Source organism: Lupinus angustifolius, chromosome LG05 (genome assembly GCF_001865875.1).
Source record: "Lupinus angustifolius cultivar Tanjil chromosome LG05, LupAngTanjil_v1.0, whole genome shotgun sequence".
Lineage (NCBI taxonomy): Eukaryota > Viridiplantae > Streptophyta > Magnoliopsida > Fabales > Fabaceae > Lupinus > Lupinus angustifolius.
In genome coordinates, this window is record NC_032013.1 from 11,195,546 (window position 1) to 11,207,700 (window position 12,155).

The window sequence follows — 12,155 nt, forward strand, 5'->3', positions numbered from 1 at the left end:
TTTCTGGATCTGTCAAATTAACTACTCATTTGACTTTATCTCATGTATTATTTGTACCACAATTCCATATCAATCTCATTTCTGTTACCAAACTAATGCAATCTTTAGCATGTCATTTGATTTTTTCTCAGCATCAGTGTGTGATCTTGCAGAACAGCACCAACAGGATGATTGGTTCAGCTAGATTACTACAAGGATTGTTCTTGATGAACCTACCTCAAACAAGAACCAACTCATCTCACTATTCTATTTTTAATACTAGCACTTCTCAAAATACTAAAGATTGTATATGGCATTTACGTTTTGGTCATGCACCTAAGTCTATCATGACAATTCTTGCTAAACAATATTGTTTTACTCACAATACAATTGACTCTATTCCTTGTGATGTTTGTCACTCATCTAAACAAAGAAAGCTTCCATTTCCCAACAGTACATCACACACTACACACCCTTTTGAATTACTTCATGCAGATATTTGGGGCCCTTATGTCACCCCCTCAATGTATGGACACAAATATTTTCTAACTTTGGTTGATGATCATACTAGGTTCACTTGGGCAATTCTCATGAAAACCAAAGCAGAAACCAGACCCAACATTATCAATTTTGTCTCTCTCATTCAAACTCAATTTAATACTAAACTCAAGATCTTAAGAAATGATAATGGTGTTGAATTTCTAATGCATGACTTCCTTCAATCTCAAGGCATCATTCACCAAACTACTTGTGTTGAAACCCCTCAACAAAATGGTATAGTTGAGAGGAAACATCAACACATACTCAACATTGCAAGGGCTCTAGTGCATCAATCTCACCTACCAGCCAAGCTTTGGAATTTTGCAATCAAGCATGTTGTCTATATAATTAATAGACTACCAACTCCCCTGCTAAAGCACACTAGCCCTTACTACTGTCTGCATAACACACATCCACCCATTGATCAACTCAAAGTCTTTGGATGTCTTTGCTATGCTTCCACCATCAACTCTCACAGAGGCAAATTTGACTCAAGATCCATTAAGAGTGCCTTTCTTGGCTTTCAAGAAGGCACAAAAGGCTACATCCTATATGATTGCAATTCTAACTCTACCTTCATATCTAGAAATGTTATTTTTTATGAAACTCACTTTCCCTTTCAGTTTATGACAGATATCACTCCACCTCCTATCTCCAAGACCTTACCATCACTTACACCAACTACTGATACTACTGATCACAAACCTCCTCTTCCTGACCTTAACTCATCTTCTCCAATTGAAAATCCTCAAATCAGTTCAGACAATGCTCCTCCTGCAACAAGGCAATCAACCAAAATTCGTAGACAACCTACCCACCTGCAAGATTACCATTGTAATCTCATCACAACCAACTATTCCTCACCTGTTTCTCCTAAACCCACACCAGGTATACTTTATCCCTTATCAAATTGCCTCACCTATACTAATTGCTCAAATTCTTACAGGAAGTTTTGCTGCTCCATCTCAACAATCTCATAACCATCCTCCTACAAACAGGCTTCCACCATACCCTGCTGGCAGGAGGCAATGCAGAGTGAACTTAAGGCCATGGCTCTAAACAACACATGGTCTCTTGTTGACCTACCTAAAGACAAAACTCCCATAGGATGCAAATGGGTCTATAAGGTCAAATTACATGCTGATGGCAGTCTTGAGAGGTATAAAGCCAGACTCGTAGCTAAAGGCTTCAATCAAACGGGGGGCATTGATTACTTTGACACATTTTCTCCTGTGGTTAAGATTACAACTGTCAGAATAATCCTTGCTCTTGCAGCATCAAAATCTTGGTTCCTAGAACAACTTGACATCAATAATGCCTTCCTACATGGGGATCTACATGAAGAAGTTTATATGCAACCTCCCCCTGCCTACTTCAACCCTCTTCCTCACTTGTTTGCAAACTCCACAAATCGTTATATGGCCTCAAACAAGCAAGTCGTGAATGGCACTTTACCCTGTCCTCAAAACTAAAATCCATGGGGTTCCAACACTCATCCGCTGACCAAGCCTTGTTCACCAAGTCATCTTCCACTTCATTCACTGCCATCTTAGTGTATGTTGATGACCTAGTGTTAGCTGGCAACAATCTATGTGAAATTCAAACTGTCAAACAGGCACTTGATCATGCTTACAAAATCAAAGATCTTGGCCAATTGAGATTCTTCTTGGGGCTTGAAGTTTCTAGATCCAAAACTGGCTTAATTCTCAATCAACAACAGTATGCTCTTTCCTTGTTACAAGACACGGGTACCTTAGCTTCCAAGCCTTACAAAACACCATTCGATCCATCAACCAAACTTCAACTCAATCATGGCTCACCATTACCTGACCCCTCACTCTATAGACGTCTTGTTGGGAGACTCATATATCTCACAATCTCCAGGCCAGATCTCTCTTATGCTATTCAACAACTAAGCCTCTACATGGAATCTCCTCATGACACTCATTATCAAGCTGCTATCCGTGTCCTACACTACATCAAATCTTCACCTTCACTAGGCCTCTTCTTCTCCTCCACCTCCAACCTCAATCTCTCTGCCTTTGCTGACTCTGACTGGGCTTGTTGCATTGAAACTAGAAGGTCTATCACCGGATTTTGCATCTTCCTTGGACCTTCCATTATTTGCTGGAAAACCAAGAAACAGAAGACAGTGAGTCGCTCATCCTCTGAAGCTGAATACTGTGCTTTGGGAATGCTTGTTTGCGAAATTCAGTGGTTGAACTACCTGTTCAATGATCTCCACCTCCCCTTGCAAATTCCAACCCCTGTTTTCTGTGATAACAGATCTGCTATTTACCTTGCTCACAACCCAGTTTTTCATGAACGCACGAAACACATCGAAATTGACTGCCACGTCGTTCGTGAAAAGATTCAGCAAGGCCTCGTTAAGCTTCTTCCCATTTCTTCTTCAGAACAATTGGCTGATGCTTTTACAAAGCCATTATCAACTAAGCTTTTTCAACTCTTTGTCTCCAAGCTGGGGCTTCGTGACCTCCACCTTCCACCTTGAGGGGGGATGTAAATCCAGTACCTTCATCCTCAAGCTTCAATGGAGTCTTCTTTCTTCTCTACTCTCTTGTTGGGCCTTTCCTCTTTCTGATGGAGCCCATTTCTCCTTTCTCTATTTTCTGTTTTATCTTCACTAAAATACAATGGGCCTTCATCATTTTCTAGCCCACTTAGTTAAAGCTATATATAGGATTCTAATCCTAACTTCTTGTAACAACTTGCTAATAATAGAAACATTTTATTCATTGCCTTTAAGCTAGTTTTCTTTTTCTCCTTCTTGCTGGAGTATTATGCATTGATGTGCTTCTCTCCTTCCGCACCTTCCCTGCGCAAGCAACTCTAAGATCAAGCAGCTTCAGAAAAGAGAAGAAAGAGTATTCACGACGACAACAACATCAACAACAACAACATGATGATGATGGAACCTAATCACATTCACACTCATGCTGCTATAGTACCAATAGAGCCACAAAAATTGCCACATGCAGCATCAACGACAAATGCAGAAACAATGAATAACCTAGCTGATACACATGCAGCAGCAACAAATGTAGAAACAATGAATACTTTAGCTTATACACATGCAACAGCAACAACAACAAATGCAGAAGCATTGAATAGTTTAGGGGCTCAACAAATAGATGATGATATTGATTGGGATAGTATTGATTGGAATGTTAAGACAGAAATCCAATTCCAAGAGGGTTGGGACATGATAAACATAGAGGAAGAAGATCACAATCAATTCATGAACTTCATTGCATGATTATACTTCCCTTTCATATTCTCCAACTCTACCTTCAACTCATTATTGTAACAACAAAACTCTATAAATTATAGATAGATTTCAACAAATTAACGATTCTAAATGTTCTTTTTAATATGTTAGGTTATAATTAGCATATTATTTTTTTAGTTTTTTAAGTTGTTTTGCAGATTTTCAATGTAATCACTTTTCATTTCTTCTTTTTTTAAGATAAGGATTATTCTAATGTTTAGATTTTAAATAATTCATCGATATAATTTTTAAAGATATTATAATATTTGAATGATGTGTAGATTGATAATATTTGAATTAAATGTATCAAATTTGAAAGGAAAATATGTTTTTAGCAAAAAAAAATAGAAATTACAAATAATATCAGGAAAATATAACAAAGAATTGAATTAATTTAATAATAAGGGTTATATTAACTACTAATAATTTGATGGTGAGAATGTCCTTTATTGGTTCGATAGATACATGATAATACAAGTATTTATCGTTAATCAAATACTTAAATATTTTGTATTATATCTTATAAGTTGTATTATAACTTTTTAATTCAAAGCCATCTGGTATATTTCAAAGCGTAGAATATTACTGGTTTTTCGCCACTACGCAAGTTGGGGATGGAAGCAATCATATGATAAAATAACTTACAAAAAAAGCTTAATATAATAATTTATGACCTTATAAACTCTTTAGTTTATATATTGGAAAAACACTTATTGAATAAATGATTAATAATGTTTACTCAAATGTACCATGGCATATCGAGGTGGTTATGACTTATGATTTAGTAATAAAAAAATTAAAGCACCCATAATAGAAAATATGGGAGAGATCTACTTACTCCAAGTAAGTTTTTTAAACTTACTTCTTATCTTAGTCATCAATTGTAAATAAATCTAATAGTTTGAATTGATGATTAGATTTAAATCATTAGATGTTCATAAAATTAATAAATATGATAGAAAATAAATTTAAAAAACGTACTCTCTGAAAAATAATATCTAATGTATGTGATTAGTGAAGAGGCTTAGAGGTAATATAATAAGGAAAATTGTGCTTGAGCAAGTCATACATTTTTTCTTCAATTTATACTTGACTGGTGTGTTTTTACTTGATGTCATGTCAATTTGGGAGACTTTAAGTCATATTATTGAGTAAGTCTAATTGAACTTAGTTGTATATAAGGGGTAATATAATATGTAAGAGGTCTATTATTTGATGTATAACACATTAAGCAATGTAAGTTTTTTTTTTGAAAATATTAGATTTATGGTTTTTGAAAAACCTATTTAATCTAATAGATCAAGTTTTAAGTCATACAAAAAATCAATTACACCTAGCATGCAAATCTATTTAATTATATTATGTAATTTTAATATAAAAATGTATAAAAAAATATAATTGAATTGTTATGGTTAGAAGAGTATAATTAAAAATATGTATATTAACCTATTTAAATATGGACATACATGATAACATAATGTAATATTGTATAATGTAATATACCAGTATGTTAAATCAGACTTTTAAATTTGTCAGGTACGCTTTGAATTTTTTAAAACAGACTATATATCATTCTCAAACTCCTAATGCTATATATGATCAACTTGTTTAAAGCAATGTAGGTCTAATTTAACATGTTTTCACCATTAGTTGTACATTACATATCTAACTTCAATCTAAAATAGGTGGGTATTAGTAGGGGTGAGCATGAGCCGGGTTGGGACGGGTTAAGGCTTGTCCTTACCCGGCCTTAAATATTGGTCGGGTCACTTGTTTGAACCCGAACCCGACCCTAGACCCAAACCTAACCCGACCCTAAATAGTGATTGGGTCAGCCTTTAAACCTGACCCGACCCTAGACCTGATTAAATATATTGCATACTCATTTTAGATAAAAACTTCTCAATATTATTTATTATTATGAATATGTAGTTTGATATATAAAATGATATATGTATATATATTATTAATTATGTATATATTATGCAAAAATTAAAGAATAAATGATACTTTCGACCAAAATGGTATCATTACTCTATACACATTTGAGTAGAAACACATACAAACATGATGAGCGAGCGACCTTCAGACGAGATGGGTCAGGTCATGTTTGGTCTCTACCCGACCCTAAATATTGACTGGGTCTATTTTTGGAACCCGAACCTGACCTTAGACCCGATGAGACCCAACCCTATTTGGACTCGATCATGATCGGGTCGTGTCGGATAGGGCCAGGTTCTACTCACCCCTAGGTATTAATGAGTAAATTCCTGATTAGCTTGAGTGAAAATTGTGAGTATTAAATGAGTATATCTATGAATTGAGCTTAATTGTGTATATTGAGTTCCGAGTTTTCTAAATGTATTTACGTTAAATATTGGATAGAAAATATTTATTGCCCGTAATTATATAGTTTAAGACTTTAAGTAAGATTGTCTAACATGAGTAAAACTATATAAGTGACTGTGTGGGATTAATAATAATATTTTGAAATGGCTTTAATAATTATTATGTACTTAGTTCTATGTTTTTTGTTCTTCTTTTTTTCTTCTATGGAAGTACTTAGTTCTATGTGGTTTCATTTGGCCCATATATTACATGCATTGAGGAGTTTGACTTACTTTCTTCATTTTTTTAAACGTTTAATATGTACATATAGTCAGTTTAAATGTTTTTTAAACTATCAGTAAATTATATCTAAAATATTTAAAATTTTGCAAGAATATGAAGCTGCAATAATAGTTTAAGAATGATGGCGACTATCATAACCCTACCAAATATTTATAAATGTATTTTTTAATAAATGTTTTATATATTATAATGATTTTATTATTTTGATATTATATATATTATATAATGTATTTTGTTATATTATAAACTTTATCATATGCAATAATTAGTTTTATCAATATAGATTAAATATAAAATATAAATAAATTGAAATTTATTGAATATCTATAGATACCCACTATAGACATGAATAATTACACATAAAAATAAGTAAGGTAAGCACTACCAATACATGTCTATCCCATGTATCTCATTTTATAAATACTGAGAGTAATATTTATGAACTACAATGATAGTGTATAAAAATCTTACACTGTTAGCGTATACATCTGTTCTCATAATAATAAGAGAAAAATGTTAATGCTAAGAAATTAACATACTTAATAAAGCGTTATGTAAGACTTTATTGAATCTCCATATAAGTAAAAGGTCAAAATTTTATTTCTTAAAAGCAACACTTGTTGATGAGCTACACACCCCGAAATAAACTAGTTATACTAGGTGAGATATTAACTTAAAAACAAGGCAAAATATAGATGACATAAAAAAAGATACCATCGTTGAGTTTTGATATCATAAGATTTCATCTGTACCATATTTAAAAAACTAAAAGAAAATATAATATATTAAATAATGAAAGACAATTTCAACCATTTTTATTTTGCATTAGAAAATCATTTTAAATTAATCGTTTTTGATAATCTAAACTAATGAACAACATTATTTCTCAACTTTGTACATATTTACTTTATTTACCGGTTTTGTTACTTGAACAATACAGTTCATTTGTCGTAGATAAAAATACCAACAGAAAACTAAAATTAAAGTGAAATTAATTATATGAAACCTATGGCATTGAATACAACTCGTGAAAAAATAAGGAAAAAGAACTACCATGTTGAATGTTTATGCAGCATGTCTCCTCTAAAAAAGGGTTGCCCGATGCACTAGCCTCCCATATAGTGGGTTTTAGGGAGGATGGACGTAGGTAACTTTAGCCTCACAAGTGAAGAAGTTGTCACCTCTCAATGTGATTTTATTTTCTACTCAGCAAGGTTCACAGATATAAGATCCTAACTTGTATGTGATTTCCTTAGAATTATTGGTACAGTTTATAACAAACCAAAAATAATAAATAAAAATTGAGTTATATACTATCTGAATTTGTCTTCACAATATACTATATTTTGTTTTGACTTGGTTACACTCGTGACCATTTTTTGTATAAAAAAGTTGCACTTATTCTACATAGGTAGTCAGTTAATGTAGTGTATGTATATATAATGACAGATGGTTTATATAGGTTTAAGAAAGGGAAGTACAGACTGTATAATTTCATTAAAAGCGACATTATAATTTACTCTTTTAAATTACAATTCATTACCCTTTAATACAGAAATGAGTATAGTAGCTTATGAGATTTATGGCATTTTAAACAAAGAAAAATGACTTGTATTTTGTTTTAGGAAGTGATAGACCATATTTTATACATTCTACATTTTATAATTGAGTAGAGGTTGAAATAAAAAACAAATATCACTATAAATCAATTTAGTTTTATGTTAGGGAGATTAACCCTTAAGGGTTTATACTTGTACATTGCCTTCATTGATTTGGAGAATGCGTATAGGTTTTGTGGAAATCTTTAAAAATGATGGAATATTTTAGTTGTCATATGTGATAAAAAATATCACTTAAGCTTAAGGAGAAGTTTTAATGTATGACTATAAGATCTGCTTTGTTATATGATACTGGATGTTAAGTGATAAAATGTCAATAACTCCATATAACAGAGATGATAGTGTTGGATTGGATCAATACACAATAGACAAAATATGATTAGAAATGAATGCATTAGGAAAAAGCTTAAATAATTCTAATTGTATATCAAATAGAGGCTTATCCGATTCCTAAAGGATGAGGGAGATGAGGAAAAACTATAAACTAAATGATTGAGAAATACTTAGAGATTAATGTTTTATTGATGAATATAATTTATAATAGAGTATTATAATGTTATTCGACTGGATTACTTTTTAAGAATGTATTGTTGCTTTTTATATTTCCAAAAGAAAAAACTCATGAACTTATTGAGATTAAGAACAATTCTTGTATCATATGAATCAGACTTCTCAATTACTTATCCTTTAATACATAAATGAGGGTAGTAGCTTTTGCAATTAAGTCACGTTTCAAAGAAAGAAAAGTGTCTCCATATTTTATTTTGGGAAATGATTAACCTGGTTTTATACGTTCTATATTTTTTTGTTTATATATTATAATAATTTGCAAAGTTATCGTCTGTCATTTATGTTTATAATTGACTATTAAATAAAAATAATAGATTATACAATAATTATGTAAAAAATTAGATGGTAATGCATACATATTAAACTTTTATTCCCCTTTATGTGTAAAATGTAAATAACAATCAAATATTAGTCTCCATGATTTGATCAACCATGTTAGAGAATAAAACATAGAATTAAATAAAAATGAATAAAAATGTATAAATAAATATTGAATAATCGTAGAATTGAAAAATGTAAAGCTTGACAAAACCTTCATTTTGAATATTGAATAATCATAAAACAGTATTAATTTTGAAACAAAATGATAAATGTTAAAACACAAAATATATGAAGTTGAAGGCAATTAATCTCTCTTTCCACAATAAAGTGTAAAATAAAAAATCTACAATATTATCATGAATTCTAAAAATGATAGATTAATAAATTACAAATGTTTTCTAAAAAATTGAAACTTCAAAAGGGCAGAAGTATCTGCTAGTATATATAATTTAATACTCTTACGTGCAGATTTATAGATAAATACTAACAAATTTTTCTGCCAGTACATATAATCTTTTAGGTTTACAAAAATAATTAATTTTTTCTCTTATCCTTATTATTGGGATAAAAAAAATAGTAGATTAAAGTGAGAGATAAATTAAGAAATATATGGTAGAAAAAATAATAACGACTTTAACAAAAAATTAATGATTTCTTTTATTTGTTAAAATAATCTAGTAGATACTTAGTAATACTTAGTAGTTAGTATAATGCATTGAGATTTTTGACATCTTGAGAAATAGAAAATCCATTATTAGTCAAGTACTCATTAATAATTAATTAGAATATTGTGTATGACTTTGTTAACATTAATGAGATAAAATGTTTATAGGACAAATGAACCATTAATCATGTGGCATACCTGGCTGGCTTTTTGAATCAACCTGGTTTCTGCAAAAATATAGTTTTTGTTTTTATTAAAATAAATTTAAAGTTGAATTTTTTATTTGTTTTAAATTATTTCAATAAATAATATGATGAATATATACATTGTTCTTTTTTTATAAAAGGATAAATTTGCAAGCTTATAAAATGCTTTATAAAAAGGGGTGATAGATAAGAGATGAGTGTAATATCTATGTATTATCAATGTAAAGATTTATATTCATTTATTACATCATCCATAATTCATTTGGATTATTTTTTTAAAAGTCGATAATGATTATATATGAATGATGCAATAACAATATATAAAACTCATATATTGTCAATGCATACATTTTTTTCTCATAAAAATGTTTATAGTTAATTATTTTTCCATTCCCAGAGTTTTTTTTTGTTGAGAAATTGTTATCAACCTTCAAACTCATTTATTTATATTTTATATGCCTTGGAGTTCTACAAAAGTGAGTTGACTCAGGACAAAAAGATTATATTTATTAATGAATTGGTAAGTGCATTTTTTTTAATGATATAGTATAACTTTATTATAATCAAATGAATAGATACCAACGGGCGTTGGTTTAAGTAGTATTTTCTTTATTTTTTGAAGTATTTATCTTTCTATTACCGAAGATGGTGTTAAAATTTTGACTCCCAAGTACCTCAAGGCTCAAGTTACCTATTCATTGCAAAGAAAGTTAACAAAAATCATTTACCTTGATTTTTACTTCAGTTTAATATTTTCACATTATATATACTAGAATACTAAATTACTATATATACGAAAAAGTTATATATTATAGACTAGAAAAATATGTTTATTTTGAAAAGCATGAATACAAATAAACAAATTCAATTAACAAACGATATTAAAACCGCTAGAAATCAGAAAAGTCCTCTTAACCTAATAATTTTTTAATGAAGCACGAGGAAAGGCATGCTCTTCTACAAATCATTTTCATCTTAAACAGTCTCAACTTATCACAGACTTTGCTACTAAATACATCTGTTGTTTCAAATAGTATAATATTTTATGTACATCTTCTGTAAATATTTTTAAATTAAAAGTTTAATAATTAAATATTTTTTTGATCAATTACAACAAGTGATATATGAAGTGACACATTTTGTAAAATAGAATATATACTCATGTATTAAATGGGATTCGAAGGTTTAGTTATTACTTATTTTATTGGATAACCAGTAACAAAGTTTTACATTAGTTATTCAATATTAACCGCATTTTATCTCATCATATGATTGGTTATATATAATATCAAATATGAGAAGAAAAGTGGAGACTAAATTGATAATTTATTTTTTTGGACGAATTTAGTATGTACGCAAATCTTGAATGAATGAAATGAACGTTTAGAATAAGAATTTATCTATGCATTCACAATTACAATATAATGCAAAAAGATTATAAACCTTAAGTAAGCACTAATCACATAAACAACTCATAAGAATTAAAACATAACAAATAAGTATTAATTTGAACTAAAATGCATACATCAAGTAAATATTACATTCAATCTCAATAAGAAAGAAATTTAGCTATACATTGTCATGGTAACTAAACACAAAGTTAGAAATAGGAGAAATTAAGCTCTTGGGGAAGAAATTACCCCCTCAAAAAACATAAATTGACTCACCTAACATTTCTTTGTGTTTTTACACCCAAATTTAAGCTAAACTACTGTAAGAATCTAAGAAATTTCGATTAAAATATGCGTTGCTTGAATGTGTATCCAAATACCCAATCTGAGCCCTTTTCAAAGAGTCTGATTTTTGTATGATTCGCCCAACACAAGAAATTTGTTGGTGTGACACTACGTCTAGTTAGGCCTCGACCTTTCACCTAGCTAAACTTTGATGGACAAAATTGTCATGTTTCGTTTGGCATAGATAATTCACTGAACGAACTTGGAACAAAAAGTACAACCAAATTTTCTCTCAGTGCAAGAATTGTACTGGACATGGCTTTTGATGCTTGTCATTTTTGCTCATTGTGACCTTCTCGCTCTATAAGATTCACTGGGTGTAACTTATCTGTTGGGCCCAGACTGATTTTGTCCAAAAACTTGACTTTTTGCATTGTTTTCCCTAGTTTTGGCCTGAACAAATGTTCTATAAGGTAAAATCAACAATACATATAATATATTATGTTAAAGAGCAATTTGTCGCTATTTGGACTAATTCATGAGCTAAAGTGCAATAACATTGATGTTCAAAGTATGGTATTCTGGCAATTATCAGTCGACTAATCTTATTATTACTTATTCGTCATGTTTGTATGTAAATTTATTTAGTTATGTACAGAG

General features: G+C 30.3%; 1 protein-coding gene across 1 annotated transcript; it reads left to right on the top strand.

Moving 5' to 3' along the window:
- Positions 1,997-3,031, top strand: LOC109346997 (uncharacterized mitochondrial protein AtMg00810-like). The gene has a single exon (XM_019586736.1). It carries the CDS (start codon positions 1,997-1,999, stop codon positions 3,029-3,031), a length of 1,035 nt encoding a protein of 344 aa, XP_019442281.1.

Coding starts and splice junctions, on each gene's coding strand:
- LOC109346997 (XM_019586736.1), top strand. CDS start 1,997: ATGGGGTTCCAACACTCATCCGCTGACCAAGCCTTGTTCACCAAGTCA.